General features: G+C 39.2%; 1 protein-coding gene across 1 annotated transcript in view; it reads right to left on the bottom strand.

Annotated features, from left to right (window-relative positions):
- Positions 1–27,026, bottom strand: part of ARHGAP42 (Rho GTPase activating protein 42) — a 403,816-nt gene that overhangs the window by 294,564 nt on the left and 82,226 nt on the right. The window contains exon 2 of the mRNA XM_006887325.1: positions 10,343–10,438. Within this exon, the coding sequence (XP_006887387.1) occupies positions 10,343–10,438 (96 nt within the window). The remainder of the gene's footprint in view (positions 1–10,342; positions 10,439–27,026) is intronic.

Below are 27,026 nucleotides of genomic sequence, written 5' to 3' on the forward strand. Positions count from 1 at the left end.
ACAAAGACCATGGCCTCAGTCAGGCCCCCTGTAGTCTTCAAAGTGACATTACTGCTCTTCAGTACTTTTGAGAGGTCCTTGACAGCAGACTTCCCCAAAGTCTTCTTATCTCCTGACTGCTAGTAACAAGGTTGTTGATTGTGAATCCAAATAATTCACATTACCCTCCTTGCCTTTTTCACTGCCATGTCTAATGCACAGAAAATCTGTAAACATCTTGACTTTAAAAGGTATCATATTTCAACACTTATAACAGATTACTTATAATAACTTACTGTATTCAGCAGGTCATATCAGTGGTAAGTTACAAGACTATGCTGGCTGAGAGTGGCTGTTGCTTTATTTAATATAAGTATTATCGCAATCTCTATATTCACTCCTTCTTTGTTAAATGGAGAAATAAAGAAGCTGAAGCACTGCAGATACATACTGCCATTCAGTCCTGACAACCCTCTTCCATTCCCCATATTCCCCTGTGGAGTGGCTGGTGGAGTTGAAGCACTAACTTTTGAATCAGCAGTCCAACACATAACACACTGTACCACCAGAGCTCCTTGAGATGTTCAAGGTTTCAGCTGTCTATACAGATACAAGTTGTGCAGAATGTAAGAATATTATATTCATAATGCTATGGTAAATATGGATTGAAGCTCAACATCAAGAAAACAAAGATTCTCACCACTGGGCCAACTGGCAGTATTATGATAGATGGTGAAGAGATTGAGATTGTTGACAGCTTCAGTTTGCTTGACTCTAGTACCAGTAGCCAAGAAATTAAAGGATGAACTGCATTGGCAAAGTCGGCTTCAGAGACCTCTTCAAAGTACTGAAGAAAAATTATGTCAGTCTGGAGACTAAGGTGTGCCTGATACAGACCATGGTCTCTGAAATTTACTTGCTATGCATCAGAGAGCTGGACAATGACTAGGGATGATAGAAGGAGAGTTGAAGCCTTTGAGCTGTGGTGCTGGAGAAGAGTACTGAATATATCACAGACTGCTAAGAGAACAAACAAGTTCATCCTGGAGAAGGTGAAGCCAGGCTGCTCCTTAGAGGCAAGGATTCTGAAGCACCATCTGACATACTCTGGACATGCTGCAGGGCGGGGTCAGTCCTTGGAGAGGGACATCATGCTTTGGAGGGTGGAGGAACAGCACAGGACAGGAAGACTCTCGATGAGACGGATTGACTCAGTCACTGAGGTAATGAGGATAGATGTGTCAAAGACAATGAGATTGGCAAGGAATAGAGCAGGGTTTAGGGCTATTATACACAGGGTCACTATGAGTTGCAGACAACTCAATGGCACATAACAACAACAACAACAACAATGGGAAATATGGTAGAAATATGGTAGAAAGGAAGCTTAGTAACATGGGTAAGGATAATGGTCTCATGCCTGGGTCCCAGATGTTACCCATCAGATTGGGGATATACTTCTTAGGCTTGACAGTTTAGAATATCCCTTTCAACTTAAGGATAATTATTCACATTCTTCTATTTTTTATTTACAAAGTTTATTCGTAACTATTCAGTGATCCTGGGAGCTCCATTAAAGGATAAAAAAATGCTCGGTAGTAAGGATATTAGAATATATTTCCACTTGTAGAGTAGACATTGTAGAAATCATTTCCACTGAAAAGTATTTTTGCTCCAAGTTAGGTTTCTCTAACAAAGCACTGGTGTCTAAATCGGATACAAAACACAAAGAAAAGAGATAAGTTTTCTAACTTAGAATTAGCAAGGGCCACTGCATATACCACTGATATATTACTCATTTTCTTTTCTCTAAACATTAATATCTCAAAGCATCAGAATTTAATATCCATTGCTTATAATGTCTTAAATTAACTAATCAATTGCCATTATTTAATATAACCCAAAAGGTCTGTATCAATAATGTTTATTTAGATAATGTGGAAAAAGTGAAAAAGGTCAGTGTTGAGATATGAATCCAAAGAATTCACTGAGAACTGGCCAGAAGGCTGCACAGCTTGCTGTACTTGCTATGTGCTGATGAGCTGTATTCAACTCATAGCTGACTCTCCAGTGGGTTTTCAGAGGCTAGAGATCACATAGAAGAAGACTGCCCATCTTTCATCTGCAGAGCACCCTGTGGATTAAAATCACCCGCCTGTGGGTGAAAAGCGACTTTTTTTACCCACTGCTCTACCAGAGATTCCTGAACAGGTCTGCGGTTAAAAAATCTTACCACCATAGTTACTATAGTATCATCAGATAGGTATTTTAAGTAATAGTAAGCAGAAGAAATAACTATAAAAACGTTTTCTCTTAAAACTATGAGGTAGAAGACTCACATTTTCTGATTTTAAAACATACTATACAGCTCTATGATAGATGCTGAAGAGATTGAGATTGTTCACAGTTTCAGTTTGCTTGGCTCCACAATCCACACTCTTGGTACCAGCAGCCAGGAAAATCTGCTGTCAGAGACCTCCCTGAAATACTGAAGAGCAATGATGTAAGTCTGGAAGCTAAGGTGCACCTGATCCAGACCATAGTCTTTGCAATTACTTGCTATGAATCAGAAAGTTGGACAATGACTAAGTATGACAGAAGGAGAATTGATACCATTGAGCTGTGGTGCTGGAGAAGAGTATTGAATATACCATGGACTGCTAAGAGAACAAACAGGTTCGGCCTAGAGAGGGTGAGACCAGGCTGCTCCTTGGAGGCAAGGATTCCGAATCTTCGTCTGACATACTCTGGGTATGTTGCAAGAGGGGACCAGTCACTGAAGAGGGACATCATGCTTGGGAATGTGAGGGGACAATGCAAGAGAGGAAGACCCTCAATGAGATGGATTGAGATATAGTAAGATTGGCACAGGATAGGACAGTGTTTAGGGCTCTTGTACATAGGGTCACTATGAGTCACAAGTGACTTGACAGCACATAACAACAACAGCATACATCGACAATAATAAAAATAGCCTAATACTGGAAATAACAATGGAAACAGGGATCTACAGAATGGAATTGCAAGTCTAGAAATAAACTCACATGCATGCTCAACTAATGCTGACATTAGTCAACATTTTAACAAGGGTTCTAAGTAAATGTTTCTATTTCGTGAAGAAAGAAGCATCTCTTGCATGAATGTTGCTGAGAAAATCCGATTTCACATGCAGAAAAATTATACAGAATCCATGCCTCACACCATACACCAAAACAAATTCAAAATCGAGTCAGGCTCTAAATGCACAAACAAAGCTCTTTGAAGAATATTACCATGGACAATGCTGTCAGTCTTAGCTTTCAGCAATGGATTATCTCATATGAAAACAAAAGCACAAATAACAAGGGATGAAATAAAAAGAACCTCGTCAAACTGAAAAACCTTTTCATCTAAAGACTTTACAAAAAAGTAAAGCTGCCAATTCAGAAACCATCTTGAGAAACTACATATCTTTTTAGAATCTAGTAACAACAAAAAAACCCACCCAAAATATATCTATATCTCCCTAGTAAAAAGCAAATAACCTAATAATAAAAATGGCCAAAGGACATGGATAGACATTTCATGAAAGATGGCATTCAAAAAGCCACCAAACATATGAAAAAGATGCTCTCCATCATTAGTCAATGGAGTGATGCAAATCAAAACCATAATGAGACATCAATTTACTCCCACTAGGATGGCTACGATTTTTTAAAGAAAATAAAATCCTTTGGCAGGGATGTGGAGAAATTGAAATAATTCAATATAGAATTGCTGGTGGGAATGCAAAATGACAAAGTCATGAAGGAAAGTATAGCAATTCCTCAAAAATGAGAAACTGAAATCCCAGTAATTCCAATCCTAAATACACACAAACAAAAAAACTCCCCAAGAGCAGAAACTCAGAAAAAACCAAGAATATCAATATCCATCCCAGCACAAGTCACAACTGTCAAAATCTGAAAAAAATTCAAATGTCCATTAATAGATAAATGGATAAGCACAATGTGGTACATACATACCCTGGAATGCTACTCAGCCAGCAGAAGAAATTCAGTCTTGATACATTCTACAGCCCGGATGGGTCTTGAAGACATTACTTTGAGTGAATTCAGTCAATCACAAATGGACAATATTATTGACCTCACTTATACTTAAAAATAAGTAAAAACAAGAAAAAGAGTAAACACACAGAGGACAAAAGTTCAACAAGTGGCTCCCAGAGGCAGAGAAGAGGAATTAGAATGCTAACAGTGATTAAAGAACACTTTTTTAAAAAATTTATTATTAATTTCATTGAAAATTTACAGAGACTTTGGGTTTCCATTCATTCATTGTTGCACTTTTCTCCCATGCCAACCCTTCCCCCTAGCACACTACCCTTTTGGAAAAGGAAAATTCTTTCATTGTTTTACAAACCCTCCTCCAGGTCCACTCCACTATGCAGCGTTTGCTCTGGACTCATGACAATAACACCACCTAATCACAATCCCTTTTAAACAGTTTTCTCCCTTACCTGTTTCAACGCAGTATACATTATTGAACCCATCTTTCTCAGTCTCCCCCCAACCTCGATGTCAGTCCTGTTTTGTTTTGTTTTAGGTTTTTTTTTTTCAGTCCTGTTTTACAACAGTGGTACCATGCAGTATTTCTCCTTTTGTTACTGATATAGCTCATTCAGCATAATGTTCTCCAGGGTCACCCGTTTTGAATAATATTTCATGAGTTCCTTGTTTTTCAATGCAGCATAGTATTCCATTGTGTGAATATACCACATCTTCTCCATTTGTTTGCTGATGGGTCCTTAGGTTGTTTCTAACTCCTTGCTATTGTGAACAAAGCCACAATATGACTGTGCATATATCTGCTTGGATGTCATTTATGGTCTCTTTAGGGTATATTCCCAGTAGTGGAATTGCTGGGTCAAATGGTATCTCTATTTGCAACTTCTGAGAAAGCGCCATACCACCTTCCACAGTGGTTGCACCATTTTACACTCCCACCAACAGTGAATAAGGGTTCCAGTTTCTCCACACAACCTTGCCAGCATTTGTTGCTTGCTGTTCTGTTAAATTTTGCTATTCTGACCGGGGTGAGATGATATCCCGTAGTTGTTTTGATTTGCATCTCTCTTAGAGCTAGGGATTTTGAACATTTCATCATGTGTTTATTGGCCATCTGAATATCTTTTTTGGTGAAGTGTCTGTTCATATCCTGTGCCCATTTTGCAGCTCTTTACTGTTATCACTATCACTGTCACTAAGCTGTACATTTGTAAAAACGTTAACTTGGTCAAAGTCGTATAAAAGATAGAATTAAAATAGATGAATGGGACCTTATAAGAATAAAATCCCTATGCACATCCAAAAATTTTTCCAACAGGGTAAAAATGAAGCCGCAAACTGGGAAAAATATTTGGTAATGACATGTCTGATAAGAGACTTCTATCTAGAATTTATAAAATACTCAAATACCACAAGACAAAGGTAAACAACCCAATTGAAAAATGGGCACAGGATATGAACAGACACTTCACCAAAGAAGACATTCAGATGGCAAACAAACACATGAAGAAATGTTCAAAATTCCTAGCTCTAAGAGAGATGCAAATCAAAACAACTATGAGATATCATCTCACCACAGTAATAGCAAAATTTAACAAGAGCAGCAAGCAACAAGTACTGGCGAGGTTGTGGAGAAACTGGAACCCTTATTCACTACTGGTGGAAGTATAAAATGATGCAACCACTATGGAAGGCAGTGTGGCGCTTTCTCAAAAAGTTGGAAACAGAAATACCACTTCACCCAGCAATTAATTCCACCACTGGGAATATACCCTAAATAAACCAGAACTGCTACTCAAGCAGATATATGCACACACATGTTTACTGTGGCTTTGTTCACAATAGCGAAGAGTTGGAAAGAACCCAAGTGCCCATCAACAAATGAACAAACAGAGAAGCTGTGGTATACAATGGAATACTATGCTACATTGAAAAACAAGAAAATCATGCAATATTATACAAAATGGGTGACTCTGGAGGACATTATGCTGACTGAAATATCTCAGTCACAAATGGACAAATACTGCACAGTGTCACTGTTGTAAGCGTGACATTGCAGTTAGGAAGAAACTAAGGAGATAAATAATGTATACTACATTGAAACAGATGAGGAAGAGAAGTGTTTAGGAAGAATATATGATTAGGTATTATTGTCATGACAAGAGTCCAGAATGAAAGCTGCATAGTGGAGTGGACTTAGGGGGAGGGATTGGATAACAATGAAATAATTTTTTTTAATTTTTTTTTTTTTACTTTTCAAAGAGAAAAGCAAACTGAGGGGAGTGATAGGCAGGGAGGAAAGTGTGCAACAATGAATGAATGGAAATCCAATGTCTATATAAACTTTCATTCAAATTTTAAAAAAGATAGTTACTAAGAAAAGAAGGGATAAATAATGTACACTGTATTGAAACAGATAAAGGAAAGAACTGATTAAAAGGAATATGTGATTAGGTATTATTTGCATGAAAACGGTCCAGAATAAGAGCTGCGTAACAAAGTGGACTGGGTGGGGGGTGTGGGTGGGTGTGTGTGTGTGTGTGTGTGTGTGTGTGTGTGTGTGTGTGCGCGCGCGCGCATGCGCAAAGAACTGTGTAATAATGAAAGAAGGTTTTTTAAAAGGAAAAGTGAACTGGTGTGGAGGTAGGGAGGAAAATGTGTAACAACGAACGAATGGAAATCCAAGTTCTCGATAAACTTTGACTAAAATCTCAATTAAAATTTAAAAAATTTAATTTTTTTTAAAAAAAGAGTTACAACAATAACAAGGAAGAAAATAGAGAGTAGCTCCTGAAGCCATCTAGGTACAACCAAAGAACTGATGAGATCTGGGTCCCTGGGTTCAAGGTTTAGGGTCACAGTTTCACAGGGCATTCTTGTTAAGTGGTATAATAAGAATGTTTCTGTCCCACCTCCTAGGTTGTTGCAAAGTATCCAGAGTTTTAAAAGTTTACAAGTGGTCATCCAAAGCACAATAACTGGTCTCTATTCACCTGGAGTAACAGAGAAAGGGGAAAAAAAGAACCAGGAAGAAGATACAGCATGCAGTCAGTTGTGTTGAGACCCAAAGAATTAGATAATGCCCAGTAAAAATTAACAAAGGTTTGATCAAAAATTCTGAAAAAGGAAGTAAAACACAGAACAGATTACAAATTACCATGAACTCTAGACTTTCTGGAGGCCTGGGAGATGGACATACCCCTAAACTGTTGCCTTCATGTAATTTTTAAAAAGTAGCTAAAAAATGTCCCTGAAGTCATAAATAACAAGAAAAAAAATAAATCTTGTTGAGTATTATAGCCTTTTAAGAATTTACTATATGGGGTTAAATGGACCATGACAACTCAAAACATTATAGAGAAACTTTAAAGGACAGTGAGTTTATGTTAATGAGGAGGAACAACTCAGAAAAGGACCGCAAAAACTGCTGTACAACTTAAAAGACTGCAATCAGGTGAGCTCTGGTGGCTTAGTGACACAAAGTTACACTGCAATCCCTAAGGTGTGTGGTTCAAATCCACCAGATGCTCTGCTGGAAAAGAAGGAACAATCTCCTCCTGTACCAGTCAGATCTGATTTGATGGTACACACAAACAAATAATAGTAAAATCAATAAAAAAGGCTGCAATCAATGCCAAGAAGTTATTCAGGTGGAAATTGCTGAATTATTGTGTATTTTATTCTCAACAACAAAATATATAAAATTTAGAGGCGGGAGAAAGGAGATAAAAGATCACCCACAAAGCAACCTGAATACAGAACATATATTCATTCAGAGGTGTTTTAGGGTTTTGTTTTCATAAATGTGTATCTATGAACAATGATAGAGGATTTTTCAAAATTAAAAATTACATTTGTAAAAAAACAAACTTTTGCTATAATCATCTTGTTTCCAAAGTGAAAAAATATCAAATTTTAGATTCCTATACATATAATTTGTTTTGGTCAAACATTCTACTAAGCGGTATAGCACTGGTCTGTCCGTTTGCTGTACAGAGGTAACTCATGGTTGCTGTGATGCTGAACACTGTGACACTGGTGTGTCCAATGCAATAATGGTTACCCATACTGGACAGTATTTAGTGGAGCTTCCTGATTAAAACAAGTTTGGAAGCAGGAGTTGCATCCAAAGAAATAGATTGCTCAGGAAACTCTACAAACATGGAGAAACGATGAAAACAGTACAAGTATTCAAGTCTTTCATTCATACGGTCAATATGAGTCATCTACGACTTGACGGCACTTAACAACAACACAACAATATATATAAAGATATTGAAAGAGAGAGAGAATGCTCTGGTGGTGCAGTTCCAAGGGAATTGGGCTGCTAACTTCTCTGGCAGTTCAAATCCACCAGCAGCTCTGAAGGAGAAAAAGAAGCAATCTTCTCTTCTGTGATTTATAGTTTTAGAAACTCAGTGGAGGGTGAGCTATGAGTCACTTGCAACTTGATGACAATGAGTTTATTTAACTATATATTAACAGAGCTAAAGTCTGGAAAAAATAAAAATTAAGAAGAAATCAATAAAGAGCTCAGCATGATCCCTCTTTTCACAGAATTTACCGGTTAGAACGACATAAAAAATGAGTGTGGTTTGTGACCATGGAAGTGTTCCCTCTTTCTTTTTTTCTCATTAATAATGATAATATCTTAGTATTTTAGCAATATATTCTAAACTTTTATCTAAGTTTATGCAACAAAGGTTGGAAAAAGACAAAGACTCCTCATAAGAGTGGCGCAATGATTGCCGCAGTGGGTTCAAGTATATCAGAGATGGAAAGGCTGGTACAGGATATGGCCGGATACAAATCTGTTATTCCTATGGTCACTATGAGTCATAATCAACTTGATGGCAAACAACAACAATGTTACAAAAGCCATGTTGAATATCACAGTGGCAAATAAGATGATGAGCATCAGTTCAAATGTTTTCTTTGGTACAGCCTCCTATCGTGCAGAAAAGAAGGAAGGCAGACTGTTTAAGTCCATGCAGCAATTTGTTTCCCTCCTTTCGCCCTAAATGCTCCCTAACCATACTTCAGGCAACAAAGGCATGGCTCAGCTCCTTTCAGCACAGAACTGAGGGCAGAAAAATACCGAGTGGCCTGCATGAAGCCCAAGAGCCCAATCACCTCCACCTTCCCCGCAAAGTGATTAACACTCCTAAAGGAGCAGGCAAATAAAGTTGACCACTTGGCACTCGGCCTCAGAAAGACTGCCAACCTGACTGTAATGATGTATGTGTAATATAAATTCCACATGCAGGAAAAAAGCCCATCAAAGCACTCACTCTATACTTTGCCAAATTATTTCTCCAGAAAGAAACTTGACGAATTCAAGCAAGCTAAAGCCACTGGATCAAAAACTCATTCTGCTTCTCCTGAGAATCTGCCTTGTGTTGGGCTATTTCCCTTGCCTTGCATAGCGAGGTTTGTATTATCTGTAGAGGTTTTCAAAACTAATAAGGCTTATTTTTTTAAATGTAACACACAGCAACTACATAGGTTGAAGAAACATAGGTAAGAATAAAGTTGTGTTGGGGATTTCATTTCTCTGATACTCAAGGTACAGCTGTTATATGCACCGTAGGGATCACATGAGAGAGAGCCAGATATTCAGAATCTCAAAGACCATCTGAGACTTATTCAATCAGATTCTGCATTTAACATGATGTCCAAGACTTCCTTATAAACATTAAGATCTGAGAATCACTTCTCTAAGTACAAGTAATGTGCGACTTTTACTGTGGAAGGTAGACACTTCATACTATTCTCTGTGTTGTTAGGTGCTGTCCAGTCGTAGACGACTCATAGCGACCCTATGAACAAAAGGCCTGAGCACTGTTCGTACATAGAGTTTACAGAGGCAAGCCATATCGGAAGTGGATGCCGTTCCTGCTTCCAGGCTTAGTATATATGTATACGTTCTTCTAATTATCTAATACATCACTAGTTTGGCCTATTTTCTATTTTATTGAAGAAATACAAATCAATTTTTAGTGTCTATTTTTATTCCTTGGAATTGCATCATATACAGTTTATATTCTCTCATCCATACTTCTCAGTATCGTTGCCAGCTTTTCTTTTATATTTACGTGTTTGGTTGTTATTGTTGATTGGTCTGTTGTTTTGTGGGGGTTTTTTTAAGTAAAAAGAAGAACCAATTAGAATATTAGGGGAGGGAGAATGCTACAACAAGGAAAACATAAATTATTCTACATGTTTACTACGTGGGAGTGTGAGCCTGAGCTCAATAAATAAAAATCTGAAATTAATTTCATAGTAATACTTTGAATACTGAAGACCAATGTACTCACCAATACTAATTTCATCATCTGTTTCAGCATCACCAATGCATTCAAACTGGAAATCTTGCAGTGACTGAGAAAATTTCTGTACTGCCATAGACAGATCTGCAATCATAGATTTAAAAAAAACAAACACGCATTAATCAAGGTACACTGAAACGCCCAACATTTCCATTCTATTGTATAACATAGGTCTTAATATATTAACCAGCAGCCCTTAAAATATCAGCTAGACCAATTTAGGATTAATGTAAAGTGACTACTAAATAAATATTTTAGAATCTTGATCTGCTCGGATCAAGTGAGATTAGCACCTTTAAGAAAGGTTTTGGACCTACAACCAGGAGAGGATAAAATAGATGAATGGGACCTTCTAAGAAAAAAATCCCTATGCACATCCAAAAACTTCTCCAACAAGGTAAAAAGGGAAGCCAAAGACTGGGAAAAAAATATTTGGCAATGACATATCTAATAAGGGCCTTAGAATTTATAAAACACTCGAGCACCACAACAAGACAAAGGTAAACAAACCAATGGAAAAATGGACTCAGAATATGAACAGACACTTCACCAAAGATGACATTCAGATGGGGAACAGACACATGAAGAAGTTTTCAAAATCCCTAGCTCTAAAAGACATGCAAATCAAAACAATTATTAGATATCATCTTACCCCAGTAAGAATGGCAATATTCAACAGAGCAGCAAACAGCAAATGCTAACAAGGTTCTGGAGAAACTAGAACCCTTATTAACTTTGGTGGGAGTGTAAAATGGTGCAACCACTGTGGGAGGCAGTATGACGCTTTATCAAAAAGTTGCAAATAGAGATACCATTTCACCCAGCAATTCCACTACTGGGAATATACCTTAAAGAAACCAGAACTGTCACCTAAGCAGATATATGCACAGCCATGTTTATTGCAGTTTTATTCATAAGAGCAAAGAGCTGGAAACAACCTAAGTGCCCACCAACAAACGAATTGAGAATCTGTAGTATATTCACACAATGGAATACTATGCTGTATTGAAAAACAAAGAACTCATGAAATATTATTCAAAATGGGTGACCCTGGAGGCCATTCTATGGAGCGAAATATCTCAGTTGCAAAAGGACAAATACTGCATAATGCCATTGTTGTAAAATGAGATTGACATCAGGGTTGGGGAAAAACTGAAAAAAGAGAGGATAAATAATGTATACAGCATTGAAACAGATGAGGGAGAGAACTGTTTAAAAGGAATAGAGGATTAGGTACTACTTTCATGACAAGATTATAGAAAAAAATGCATAGTAAAGTGGACTGTGGACTTGAGAGGGGCAGTGTATTAACAGTGAAAGATTTTTTTTTTTCAAAGAGAAAAATGAACTGGGGAAGGGTTGGCAGGGAGGAAAATGTGCAACAATGAATGAATGGGGGAAATTAAATGGAAATATATACTATAAAAAAATTCATGAGCCTTAAAAAAACAGAAAAGTTTTGTTCCAGATGTGCACTATTTGAAAGCTAATTTCTCAAAGCATTTATCAAAGAACGATCAGGGATTCAATATAAATAGGACATCTGCATTTAAGAAATACTACTTATATGTATCAAAATATGACTTTGATTTCATCCCACCCGAATTTGAGAATCATCACAGGAACAGGTTTGAGGCCTTGAACACTAATGATTGAAGACCAGATGAGTTCTGGGAGGATGTCAAATGTATCATCCAGGAAGAGTGCAAACGGTCATTACAAAGACAGAAGAGGAAGAAAAGACCAAAATGAATGTCAGAAGAAACTCTGAAGATCGCACTGGAGCATAGAGAAGCCAAAGCACAAGGAAGAATTCAAGATCCTAAAGAGCTGAACAGAAGATTCCAAAAGCCAGCTCGGAATGAAAAAGCAAAATATTACAATGAAATGTGAAAGGAGCTAGAGTCGGAAAATCAAAAGGGCCAAACTCGTTCAGCATTTCTTAAGTTCAAAAAACTGAAGAACAAATTCAAACCTAGAGTTGCTATAATCAAGGATGCTTTAGACAGAATATTAAGTGATTCAGGAAGTATTAAAAGAAGATGGAAGGAATATACTGAGCCATTGTATCAAAAGGAATTGGCAGATACAGAAGAATTTAATGAAATAAAATACGAGCAAGAGCCTATGGTGATGAAGGAAGAAGCTGAAGCTGCTTTGAAGGATACAGCAAAAAAATAAGGCCCCAGGAATAGATGGCATACCAATTGACATACTTCAGCTAACAGATACTTCCCTGGATGTGTTCACCAAGTTGTGCCAAGAAATCTGGAGAACAACCACCTGGTCAACTGACTGGAAAGAAGGGTGACCCAACTGAGTGTGGAAACTACAGAAAAATATCATTGATTTCACATGCAAGCAAGATTCTACTGAAGATTATCCAAAAACGACTGGAACAGCACATCAGCAGAGAAATGCCAGAAGTCCAGGCTGGGTTTAGAAGGGGTCGTGGTACTAGGGATATTGTAGCTGATGGAAGTTAGCTGAAAGCAAGGAATACCAGAAGAATGTCTATCTGTGTTTCATTGATTATGCAAAGGCATTTGACTATATGGATCATAACAAACTGTGGCTGACTCTGAGAAGAATGGGAATCCCGGAACATTTAATCGTGCTAATGCGAAACCTACACTTCGACCAAGAGGCAGTCGTCAGAAGAGAGCAGGGTAACACTGCATGGTTCAAAATTGGTAAGGGTGTACACCAGGGATGTGTCCTGTCCCTATACCTTTTCAACCTGTATGCAGAGCAGATTATCTGAGAGGCCGGGCTCTATGAGGAGAAGTGTGGCGTCAGGATTGGTGGAAGATCATTAACAATCTGTGTTGTGCCAATGATACAACCCTGCTTGCTGAAACTGAGGAGGACCTCATGCACTTGCTGCAAAGGGTCAAGGACTGCAGCCTTCAGTATGGACTGAGGCTCAATGTCAAGAAGACAAAGATTCTCACCACACTGAGCCAATTGGTAGCATCAGGATGGATGGCGAAGAGATTGAGATTGTTCACAGGTTCAGTTTGCTCGGCTCCACAGTCAACACTCTTGGCACCAGCAGCCAGCAATTAAATAATGTATTGCAATGGGAAAGTCTGCTGTTAGGGACCTCTCTAAAGTACTCAAGAGCAACAGTGTCTCTCTGGAGACTAAGGTGCGCCTGATACAATCACTTGTTATGCATCAGAGAGTTGGACAATGACTAGGGAGGATAGAAGGAGAATTGATGCCTTTGAGCTGTGGTGCAACAGAAGAGTATTGAATGTACCATGGACTGCCAAGAAAACAAACAGATTCATTCTAGAGAGGGTTAAACCAGGCTACTCCTTGGAGGCAAGGATTCTGGGCCTTCGTCTGACATACTTTGGGCATGTTGCAAGGAGGGAAAGGTCCTTGGAGAGGGACATCATGCTTGGGAGGGTGGAGGGACGGTGCAAGAAGGGAAGACCCTCTATGAGGTGGATTGATTCAGTGACTGGGTTAATCGGGATGGGTGTGTCAGAGGCAGTGCGACTGGCACAGGATAGAGCAGGGTTTAGGGCTGTTGTACATAGGGTCGCTATGAGTCGCAAACAACTCGACGGCACATAACAACAACAACTTAAGTATAAGTGAAAACAAACACAAATAAAACACAAGCAAACAAATACTCAGAATCATACACACAGATATGCATACACACACATGAATCAGAGAGAAGCTGTTCTTTTTTCATGGAGACTGGTTGTGTTTTTAACCAATACACTATGGATTTTGAACACATGAGTACGGAATTGCACTGCCAACTTAAAATCAACTGGCTGCTCTGTGGAAGAAATATGAACAATATCCTTTAGTGTCATTTATAGCCTCTCAAGGCTCTACCTCTAACACTAGAACTATCCATGTTCCTCTGCTGTTCAGAGGGTTTTCAGAAACCCTCACTTTGCTTGCTGCAAGTGAGGAGGACTTGAAGAACTTGCTGCAGAAGATCAAATACAGCTTTCAATATGGACTGCATTCCAATGGCAAGTAAACAAAAATTCTCAGCACTGGACTGATACACACCATCCTAATAGATGGAGAAAAGATTGAAACTGTCAATGACTTCATCTTACTTAGATCTACAATCAATACCCTTGGTACCTACTGGCAGTTCAGTAATCAGAAGACATATTGCACCAAGACAGTCTGCCGTCAGGGACCTCTTCAAATTACTGAAGAACAGTAATATCAATGTGAGGCTTGAGGTCAAGGTCTTTTGCTATGCATCTGAGAGATGGACAGTGAATTGTCAAAAGAACAAACAAATATGTCTTGGAGAAAGTGCAGTGAGAATACTCCTTGGAGCTTCATCTCGCATACTCTGGACAGGATGCTAGGAGAATCTATTCCTCAGAGAGGGTACTGGGCTCAGAAAAAGTGGAGGCTTGGCAAGAGAGAGAAAGACCCTCAACCAGATGAATGGCCACAGTGACTACAGCAACAGATTTGGGGGTGCCAGAGATTGTGAAGATGGCACAGAAGACAACAGGGTTCAGCTCTGTTGCTCTTAGGGTCACTACAAGTCATTCTTGACTCAATGGTACCTAAAAACAAGACTCGCTGGAAGGTCAGCTATAATGTTGGTTCTGACTTGAGGGCAATGAGTAAAGAGAGTAATTTAGTAGCTGAAGATTGCTTACAAATGACCTCATGGTTTATACTTAGCCAGCCTCACACTGCATGGAGATGGCTTGAAATCATAGTAAGCAGCCACATATTCACTTAAAATTTGACTGCAAGCCAAAAAAAAAGCCAATGTAGTGGAGTGAACCCTTTAATACAGCCCTTCTTCCATGGACTGCTAAGCAAAAAGTCAGCAGTGTGGATCCACCCGCTGCTTCATTGGAAGGAAGAAAGTCTCCTCTGATAAAGATGTACAGCCTTGGAAATTACTAAGTTTCCAAGCCACAATGTGTCAGGCTAACCTAATAGCAGTGGATTAAGCTGTTTGCTTATATAAATTTTCTTTTAACACTATACAATAGGTGGGAGTATATAAAGTGCCTGTGACCCAGCGAGTGGACTAGGTAAGGGAAATTAATGTAATGGAATGCTGCTAATGGAAATAAACTGCATGAACCCTTGTGGGGGTCTGGGCACGCAAATTAGATACACAAAACCCTAACAAAAGGGAGTATTCCATTTTCCAATTCTCTAGGCTTAAAGAGGGGGCTCTGGTGGCCTAGTGAACTCTCAAACCCACAGGAAGGTGTTCTGAATCCACCAGCTGCTCTGGAGGAGAAAGATGGACAATCTCCACCAATTTCAAAATCCTGCTGGAAAGGCAGCTATGAGTTGCTTCCAACTCAATGGCAATGAGTTTATGAGGCTTGAAGAGCGAAAAGGAGAAAGACAGCACTGGACGGCAGTTCAGCTGTAACAAGAGCTAAAGCAATTAGGAACCAGAAGGCCAGCACACGGTGGCTGTGGTGGGCTTACCGCTCCATGAAGCTAAGAGCTGGGAAAGTTGATCAACGTGGCCCTGAGCGAAGCCCAGCAACAGAGGATGAGAAACTGTTCTGATCAAAAACTGTTTCCTGGGTTTTTTCTGCTATTTCTGAGTTCTCCTTTATCCCAAGTTGTACTGTTTACTTTGTTAATAAACCGCCTAATTCTAAATACTGTATGTAAGATGTTGCAGGGAAATACAGCATCCAAGGCTGGGAAGGAATGCTGAAGGGAAGAGGCATAGTGGAGGAAGAACAGAGAAGGTAGAAGTGGTTTAGCAGTTTGAAAAAGCTAGGTGCAACCACTGTGAAAGGCAGAGTATGGCGCTTTCTCAAAAAGTTGCAAATAGAAATACCATTTAACCCAGCAATTCCAATACTGGGAATATACCCCAAAGGGACCGTAACTGACATCCAAACAGATATATGCACACCCATGTTTATCACAGCTTTGTTCATAATAGCAAAGAGTTGGAAACAACCTAAGTGCCCATCTACAAATGAATGGATAGAGAAGCTGTGGTATAGTCACACAATGGAATACTATGCTGCATTGGAAAACAAGGAACTCATGCAATATTATTCAAAATGGGTGACACTGGAAGACATTATACTGAGTGAAATATCTCAGCACAAAAGGACAAATACTGCATAGTGCCACCTTTGTAAAATGGGACTGACATCGGTGGTGGGTGGAGATTGAGAAAGATGGGATAAATAATGTATACTGCATTGAAACAGATGAGGGAGAAAACTGTTAAAAGGGATATGTGATTAGGTGTTACTGTAATGGCAGGAGTCCAGAATGAAGGCTACATAGTGGAGCGGACCTGGGGGGAGGGATTGTAAAACAATGGGGGAACTTTTCTTTTACTTTTCAAAGAGAAGAGTGTACTGGGGGGTGGGAGGGTGGGCAGGGAGAAAAGTACAACAACGAATGAATGGAAATCCAAAGTCTCTGTAAATTTTCATTAAAATTAATAAAAAAGTGATATAAAAAATTTTTAAAAGAAAAAGAAAAAGCTGAACATCGGGGACCTCTTTAATGGCCACCTCATAGGAACCAGTTTTACGCAAATCCTTCTAAAAGAAATCATTCTTTTACCCAGAGTCTGCTAAAAACTAGAGAGTTTTTCTGAAATAATTATTTTTTATTCCTAGGTGAAATAAAGAAAAGCCCAGAATGTTAAGCAGCTAATAAAATAACAATGTTGCTTGGTTATTCATTTGCTTTTCACACCTTAGCAGAGAAGTTAAGAACCCAGATTCTGAAGCCAGACGGCCTGGGTGTAAATCTAAGCCCGGCCACATCTTAGCTACAAGGTCTTGAGCAAATTATTTAACTCCCCTGAGCTTCTGATCACTCATTTGTGAAAGAAAATAAAATAGTACAACCATCTTATAGGGCTACTTTGAGAATTAAATGAGTTAATATTTGCAAAGGTTTTTAAGTAGTACCTAGCACTTAATAAGCCCTATTTGAAAATCTGTTAAACAAAATTAAAAATAAATATATCTAAATGGGCAATAGCACAGGAGTTGTTAAGTGTTCCATTTCTCAGAGGTACTCTGAACATTTCTGCCAACTCTTTCACAACAATCTGCTGCAGTAGAAATGTATTTTTCTGCAACTCTCTCTCTCCATCTCTCTCAGTACTTTTATTAAGTCACCAACATACCACTGAGTCTGCTGTAACTGATGAGGAACTCAAGTGTGCAGAGTGGAATTTCTCTATATGGTTTTCAAGATTGACCTTTTGGAATGAGACTGCCATGGCTGGCCTCTGACGTGTCTCTTGGTGGATGAACTGCCAACCTTTCTTCTAGTAGTCTAGCACTGAAACTTCTGTGCCGCACAAAGACTCCATCTCTTTTAATGGGATCTACCAAAAGCGTAAAAAAAGTTTAAGAATTAAGATGAGCCTGACCCAAATGATGGTATTTTCAATTACTTCCTAGGCATGCGAAAGGTGTACGATGAATAATGAAGATCAATGAAAAAAAAATGGTATATGATTTGTGCTGTTGGTGAATACTATCAAATAATAGACAACAGATTGCCAAAAAAACAAACAAAAAACCATCTTGGAGGAAGTGTAATCAGGATATTCCCTGGAAGAAAACAGGGTGAGACATCCTCTCACACACTTAGGGCATATTGTTAAGAGTGGCCCGTCCTTGGAAAAGGACATTATTCTGGGAAAGGCAAACAGCAAAAGAGAAGACTCTCAGTTAAATGGACTGACACAGTGGCAGTAAAATGGGCTTGAGATTAGTGGAAAACATGAGGATGGCACAAAACAGGGCAATATTCTGGTCTGCTGGACAAGGGGTTGCTGTCAGTCAACCTGAGAGCGCCTAAAGACTACCATCAGCAAGCAATCAGATGCAACAACATTTCCCTCACATTTAATCCAAACAACACAAACAGCTGTGCCCCTGTGCCTAGACATATTCCCAGAACATACCAGGTCACTCATCTCTACCCTCTATGAAACCTCAAGGCCAAGTTCCTTCATAAGAAAGAATGAATAAATCTCCAAACTTGAAAGCTATTTTTGCCTGTGTTCTTTTTATTTAAAAAAAAATACACAGACATAAGGATTTTTTTGTCATTCTTCTTTGAAAAAGAAAAATTAATATTCTGTACAGGAAATGCTACTGTTCGATTAAGACTTACTTCCACTAAATGTTTAAAACCTGGGGAGCAGCTGTACATTTTACTTGAGAGGAGTCATCAATTCAATAAATTAGAGTCTGTCAGTTTGGGAATCATTCTGCTTCATACTCTCAGGAAGAAAGGTACAAATAATCTTTTTCATGAATTATTAGCCAATGGGAAAAATAAGTGTTTTGTCAGAACTAGACCTCATCAATTACCTATGAAGCCCTAGAAAATCACTCATCTCTTCAGTGGCTCTTTTTTTTTTAATCTACATATCTATATAACATAGAATAAATGCTTATCTCCAGCCAGGGTTGTTACGAAGCCTAAATGAGGCAAGTGCCTGGTACAGAATAATAAACAGCATCAGTGTGTATTATTCAGCCCAACTTATAAGAGGTGGCAAAGCACACTGGCCTTTTGAAAAGAAGGGCAAAGTACACAGGCATCCACTGATGTGAATTTCTCTATATTCCTTCTCAACAATCTATATAAAGTGTCTGGAAGACAGACTGTGCAACAACTCTTGTCATAAGATCAACTCTAAATGATATGAGCTGACAGAGAAAGAAAGTTGACTCCCAGGAAAACGTTAAGTCAAGTTGTGAGTATTTACGCCAACACTTAGAGAAAGCATACAATTTATCATCTTGTTATTTTTATATGCACAATAAGAAAGCCTTAGGCTCAACTGGGTAGAAAGCCACAGACAAAACTGCTATACCAGAGTTGAGAAAGGAGTATTTGATAGAAGCACATCAGAATTCTTGGGAACCATTTAACTCATATTATTTCTTCTCTTCTCTCTTCAACATCACCAAGAGGTCCTCTGAAGTTCCATCAGATCAAAGATGAGCTTTCCGGAAGCTTTAATATGGGGAACATCTCACATAATCTCTCATGAACAATCATTTCCTTCAGTCCTCTCCTCCTGTATGCTCCCACAGTCTCACTCCTAGACTTGGAAAAATTCCCTTCTATAAACAAAAGCATAGTTAGTGGATGGGGTGTTAGCTTAAAAGTTGGCTTTTCTAGCCATTCCATTAGCCCCCCACCTCTGGTTTCCAGCTACTTTAACTGCATACTCATGGCCTTACAAATCATCAACAGCTGAGTGACTAGAATGAGAGAGAGAAAAAGAGAGCGAGAGAGAGAGAAAGAGCGGGCATTTCTCACACTAAGAAGCAAGACTTGAAGAAGACTGGAGCAAGACCCTGGTGAGAGTGAGACCCTGACGAGAGTGAGACTCTGGTGATAGTAGTGGAGAGACTGTGGTGGAGGACTTTGAGATAAAGGTCACAGGTAAAAGTTTCTCTGTCCTTGCCCAATGATAGAAGAAAAATCTGACTGCTGAACTGAAACTGAAGCCTGAACTAATTGAGGAATTGTGCCATGGGAATGCTAGGCTAAAACGTGGACTTGCATATGATGACATTCTTTGAATCCCCCACTCTCCAACTTATTTTCCTAATAAAACTTAAACTGTGAGTAAAGTCTGTGAGTCAACAATGACTATCACAGTAATAATGAGACAGGCTGAATATGGACTTGTTCCTTCAGCAGTGTCCATCTAGCATGATGAACAGGTAAGTGAAGAAGGGCTATTGATCTGTGAAGCAAGAGGTCTGGGGATCCCTGATGTACTGACTTAGCCCCTGTGGAGCTGAAGTTCACTGAAAACCAATGGGGCTAACGCTGAGTAAGGGGACCAGCTAGTCTAAAACACAGGAAGAAGTGTGGACTCCTGAGTTTGCAGCTTATGTCTTTTTGGACCTAGTCATGGATAGCTGGGGATGTGCTGACCAGAACACAAGCAGATGAAAAGAACATGTTTCATGTTATGAGCTAGTGTTGATTACTGTGACCTGATGATTTCCTCTGGACTGGACCCTTGTTTATAGATGTAGACTCAATTGTAACAGAAGATACTTCAGAGAAGACAACACTTCTTGTGTCCTCAGAGTACTCACAAGACTTGAGGGAGACTGGAACAAGACCCTTGTGAGGGCAAGACCCTGGTGAGAGAGAGACTCTGGTCATGGTGTTGGAGAGACTGTGGCATTGCTGTGGGGAAACTGTGGCAAGGTGTAACCAAAGGATCTCTGAGATAAAAGACATAGTTAAAGTTTTCACTGTTATTGCCACATGATAGATGGGAAAGCTGACTTCTGAACTGAAACTGGAACTGGCTTTATTGAGGGATTGTACCTTGAGACTGCTGTGCTAAAACCTGGGCTTGCATTGGGTGATATTCTTTGTCTCCCTCACTCTCTAATTCCCTAATAAACCTCAAAAATGTAAGCAAAGTCTGAGTCAACAAAGAATATGGTTCTAGAGGCACAACAGGGCTGAGTCATGGGCTCTTTATCTGCTTTCTGCACTCCCTCTGCTCTTTTCAGAGAGAGACTCATGGCTCTGTGCACCCATACCCCATTTTCTGCTCCTGAAACAGTGATACACTGGTAAAGCTACCCTGTCAAAATACCAAAGAGATTGGAAATCTAAGAGGCCAATTTTCTGAGTGAGGACCACAAAGTAGGAGCACAACTGTTATGAAGTCCATAACTCCTCTGTATCTCAATATTTTCATTTGTTAAGTGGAAAAGACCCCACCTCTCGGGGTTACTGTAAAAAGTAAATGAGTGGCTAGAGATAAGAACACTTACCACTGTGTCTGACACACTGTAAATACTCAGAGCTGTTAGGCTATTTCTATGTTCAGCCGCCCAGGGTGAAAAACCCTAAAGTACATTTTCACTCACAAAGAGCTCTGGAAGTACTCAAAAAAAAACGGTATGTTGGTGGCAGATTCACAATCTCAAAGCACCGCTAAGCAGTCACCCATGTCAGTGACATGCTGATTATATTTCTAAACGTATCCTCTATATTTCTGCTTAAGGTTGGTGTCTGTTTAAACAATGGATGGAATCAAGAATCCATAAATCATCCTATCAATGTTCTTTCTGGATGTATCATGAGAAACAAGAATATACAAAATGTGGTCCTCAACTAGCTAATGGGAAATTTCAATAGAACCTATTTACAATTGGAGAAGGAACCTGTGTTCTTTATATTCCTCTTACTGGACCTCATTTTCCAAATTCCAGAATAATAAGGAGATTAAAAATATCAAAGCAGGAAGGGATTTAAGATCATCACAACAACATAAACAACACTGTTTATTAATCTATAAAATAGGAAAACTAGATAATGCTTTCAAATCATGCTCCACTTAAGACACATGAAACATACTATTCTAAAATCATGTAATCTAAGTTTCAAAGCTATGCTCTGATGTGTAAACAAAACTGGTTTTGAAATTTTAAATAAAGTCAATTAATATTTTAATAAGCAGGTCTTACTTAATTTTGCAGCTGAATTAACTTTTTAAAATATATTACTGAGTAGGGAGCTCTGGTGGTACAGTCTGGAGGGAACTGTGCTGCCTACAGAAGGTGTAGCCTCTCTGGCAGTACGAATCCACCAGCTCTGAAGAAGAAAGATGGGGCACTTATAGTCTTGGAAACCTGCTGATGGATCAGCTGAGGGTTGGTTGTGACTGAATGGCAAAGGCAGAGAGTATCACTAAACATTAATTTATAATAGAAATAGCACAATCAGTATTTTTTTCCTCTTAAATATGAAAAGAAAGGCCAAGTGTATTAAAAAAAAGTGACAAGCAGAAGATCTAGGTAAGACAGAGGTTTCTTCTTCCCAGTTTCACCTGAGCTCTGTTGGTATTAAAAGAAGGAATGCTGTCAACCGAAAGATGGCGCCTCTCTGTCAGTTCAAATTCATTAGTACAGGGGATGATGGGCAATCTCCTGTGAGAAGTACAGCCTCTCAAAACCAATTGGAGAGTCAATTTTTAATCCATTTTGACTCAATAGCAATGTGTTTGAGCTGTTAAAATAGGATTTCAGAAGAAAAAAGGAAATGGTCACTGTTAGCGATGGCATGACTACAGTCTAAGGTTGAGAAAGAGCCTACCATTCATTGATTAGTGATCAAGGCTGTGTATAATAATGACAGTACAAACACAGCCCGCACCATTACAAGGCCACACCTTCTTTCCATTTGTTTGACCTGGAAGTTAAGCACAGGGTGTCTTCCCAGGTCCACATAACTTGGAAGGAATTGCACTGGCCTTTAATTAATGAACAATGTTTTCACATTAAAGAGTTAACCTGTAACACCCATGATTAGGTGATGCTAATAAAACACTAAAACTTCACAAGATGAGCACAAAACACTTAGTAAATATTTAATTATAATTCTTTTCTTATATGCAGACTTATGAGTTGGGAATCAACCTGCTAATTAAGCAGTATTAACTTAATTACTTTTAGAGTGACAACTATAGAAGTGAAGCTATATTTAATGGTAGAGCAAGTACAACTGGTCAATCCACTGGTCCAAAGCAGTTCTTAAAATCCAGTTCCTCTGGTATTAGATTTAAAGATGATTCAAAAGAACTTCATAACCAAATGTACATGCAGAATTATCATCTTCACACTACCAAGCAGAAGACAGACAGGATGAAGCAATGGGAATTAAAAGGTAACAAAAGGCTGTGCCATATTTTTCAAAAAAGGAATAGTCCAACACAAACCTGGGGCACATAAATCATTTCAGAGGGCAATGGACAAATCTTCTGACAGAAATTGTTGATAAAAGCAACAGCAGTAATACATAACTAACTCTTTGCAATACATATACCAACTCTATACCTGATACTTTTCTATGCACTTGACATAAATTAACCCTTAAATTCTCCTAAAGGTCATATAAATTATATGTAATACTCCCATTTTGCAGGTGAAGAAACTAAGACACAGATAAAGTAAGTAGCTTCCCCCAAGTCACAAACACTAATACTCAGCAGAGTTTAGAATTTCAACCAAGGAAGCCTCGCTCCACAATCTCAATCTCACGCTGCTTATTATCATATACGATATGTACTGCTGAGTCACAACAAACTCAAAGTGAACCATTCAGCACATTTTCAGAGGTACATTGGAGGAGACTGCCCATCTTCCTACCCCAGAATCACTGCTGGATTTGAACTGCCAGGGAGGTGCCACTTTTGGGTTACACTTCAACTCCCTACTTACTATGCCGACAAGAAATCTCTAGGTAAGTCTTGGTTTTTAATAAGGGCAGTTATAATTTTAACACTAAAAAAAAATGTCAGATTGCTAGAAGGAGAAATGCTGGGGTTGCCAGGGGGGTGGAGAAATGTGGATTTGGCAAAGTAGAAAAAAAAAGCTTTGTGTTCATCTCCCGAAATGTAAAAATACAATCCCCTGTGGCCAAAAACTGATGTGCTGTCTTCTAGGATGCTACAGCCTGGTGTTTTTGCCCGTCAAAGTTTGTAAGACCAATTAGCCTATCTTTGGACTGCCTCATTTATTTCTATATTAGCTGTGTCCAGGGTCTTAATTTCTGCATCCTGGTTTACAGTGGTTAAATCCACCATCCCACCATGTCATACAAGTCAACGAATCTGTTTTCAGTGATGACCTAAATTCTTATCCTTTGATTAATCATAAATTAAGTGCAGAAGGATCAGGCAGATACAGGTGCCAATCCAGGGACCATCACCCACCCAAATCCACTTCTATCAAGCTGACAAGACAGAGAAGAACTGCTTCATAGGGTTTCCAAGACTATGAATCCTTATGAAAACAAATTTACTTCATTTTTCTTCAGAAGAATGGCAAGAAGATTCAGACCACTGGCCTTTCAATCAGCAGTCTAACACAAAAAATACTGTGCAACCAGAGCAGCAACGTGTCCTAACGCAAGCACTAAAGTTCCTCTCATGGCAAAAGAAAGACACTAATCACTTGCAAGACAGTCAGGAATATTCCATGCAACTGGCTTAGCACAATGTCTAGAATCAAAGAGAAACCAGAAACACAGGCTCTTAGCAAGTGTTAACCATTAACCACTACTTATTGTGTAGGTAAATACAGAGTAGGATACAGTTCCATTGTAAGCACAGCATATAAAATCTCTGGACTGCATTACTCTCTTCAGGAGAGCTTCAATGAACACTCACAGTGGTGCAGCCTCGAATGAAGACAAGTCTGCGAGCTCATTCGTGATTGGTGCCTGCAAGCTCTTTAAGCAGATCCCAGCCTTGAAATAACAAGCAGGAGCCAACATTGGCCAGATTTTATCCACAGTGGCTATAAAGCTACAAATTCCATAAAAATTAAAAACTAAAAACCACAAAGACACAACATTGCAAGGATCCAAGTTAAAAATAGAAAGTTCCCAAGATGAAATGAACCGCCCACCTCCCTACCCTGGGGAAAAAACTTGTAAAGAGGGTAAAAAACAGTGGCACACTGCAGTGTGTCCAGACTCTCCTCCAGCCTCAGTAACTGTTCTTCAGCCATGGCCTTTGAGATTTCTCTTCACCAGATTCTTTCCCTAAGGAAGTATTTGTCTTTAGCCACCTCCTTGAACTTAATGTAGATTCTTCTCGAAAATACTGTCTGTGTATCTGTATCAAGTCATTCCTAAGCAATTGTTTCATTTTGAAAACTGGAAGCTCTAAGGACATTTTCTAAAATAATTTTCTTTCCTTTCTGTCTTTTTATTTGGTTCTGGTAAAATCTTCAGTCACTCAGCAGAGAGGACTTTCTGGTTTTCTTAATCTTCCCAGTGACCCAAACATGACCAAGAATGATTAACCCATGTTTCCTGGGCTACCTTTCACCAGAAACCTCTTCCCCTAGTCCAGGACTCATTTCCCATGCACGACTAGTACTTACAACTTATTCTATTATCAACAGACTCAATAATGGGGTTGTTGTTTTTTCTTTCTACTTTCACCTATTTTCTCTTGACTATCTGAAATGCTTATCCTGAAGATACTGCTTTTTGAAGGACATTTGTTTCTACACATCACTCATGTCACATATCAATCTATTACTGCCAACTCATAGTACTTACTTCTTTTTTCCAACAATCTTTCCTTGGTATCTTATGCTAAAACATTTTAAGTAATTTAACACAGTGATTATGGCTACATGGTCAAGTGTGTCAGAAACAGTGAAGCTGGCTCAGGATAAGGCAGGATTCAGAGTCATGGTCAAGGTCGGGGCACATAACAAGAATTTAACTAGTATAATGTCCTTTTAAAGTACCATGTTAATCAATTGCTACTTATTAGTTAATTCACGCATATCATTTATGTTTTAACACATTCTTTCAACTTAATCTCTGCACGCTCTGCAATCTCGACTCTCAACATCCACAATGCCATTCCTTGTGCTGGATATAAATGAAGATGGTTTATGTAGCTTCTTTTAGTCCTTTTAAAACTAGATTTAAGAGCTGTTCCTTACAGGCAAAGATGGAGAAGGTTTGTCTCACATACTTGGGACATATTAGGAGAGGCAATTCCTTGGAAAGGGAGGTCATGCTTGGAAAGCTGGAGGGTCAGTGAAAGAAAGAAAGACCCTCAACAAGACTGAACTGATCTGTGACAACGGGCTCAAATGAGTTGGGGCTGATGACGGCACAGGACAGGTCAGGCTTCAGATCTGCTTTCACTATCAATCATACTCAACTTGATGGCACCCGACAACAAGAGCAAAGTTACACCAAGGAGCTACCTTAGGGAGGTAGCTACATTCTTAGGGAGTTACACAGTTAATCCAAATGCAGTACCTATCTGGTGGTTCAAATCCACCAGTGGCTCCCAGGGAGAATTAAGGGCAATCTCTGCCTGTGCAATTTACAGTCTCTGAAAACCCACTGTTGGATCAGCTATGAGTCACTTCCGACTCAGAAGCAATGAGAGAAAGCTACCTTCAGGAGCCCTGGTGGTGCAGTGGGTTAAATGTTGGATTGTTAACCAAAAGGTCAGCAGTTCACACCTGCCAGACACTCTGGGAGAGATATGGCAGTCTGCTTTCACAAAGATTTACCGCCATCAGAAACTCCACGGGGCAGTCTCACTCTGGCTTATGTGGTCGCTATGAACAGGAATTGGTGTGATGGCAGTGAGTTTACTTTTAGAAACAAAAGTAAAGCTATCCTAAATAATCCAGGAAGGGAAGGCCCTCTCATGATGCACAGATACCACATATTCACAATGTACTTGCAAAATTCCTGACATCTACACTGTATCCAGCAACACTGACACCATGGGCATTCAAGAGAGTCTTCCTGGTGCCAACACTTGTATTTGAAGACTGAGAGGAAGGAAGCTAAGGAGTTTCTCCAGCTGCACTTTAAAAAAATACATAAAAACTACCTATGTTTCAGGTAAAAGCAGAATTCATATGAACTAACTTGTCCTTGACACTTAAGAGTGCTAGAGTGGACCCATGTTCCCTGAGGGTCTTGGCGGCTGGTTTTCGGAAGCAGATCACCAGATCTGCTCCCCAAGGTGAGCCTCTGGAGGGGCCCATGTGTGGTTAGCAGATAGATATTACACCAGCCAGGAATCCAAAGTGAGTAAAAACCAAAATGCAATGTGTTGCCATCAAGGCAATTCTGACTCATCACGATCCTACAG

This window comes from Elephantulus edwardii, unplaced genomic scaffold, assembly GCF_000299155.1.
Source record: "Elephantulus edwardii isolate Elephantulus edwardi_28Jun2011 unplaced genomic scaffold, EleEdw1.0 scaffold00056, whole genome shotgun sequence".
Taxonomy (NCBI): domain Eukaryota; kingdom Metazoa; phylum Chordata; class Mammalia; order Macroscelidea; family Macroscelididae; genus Elephantulus; species Elephantulus edwardii.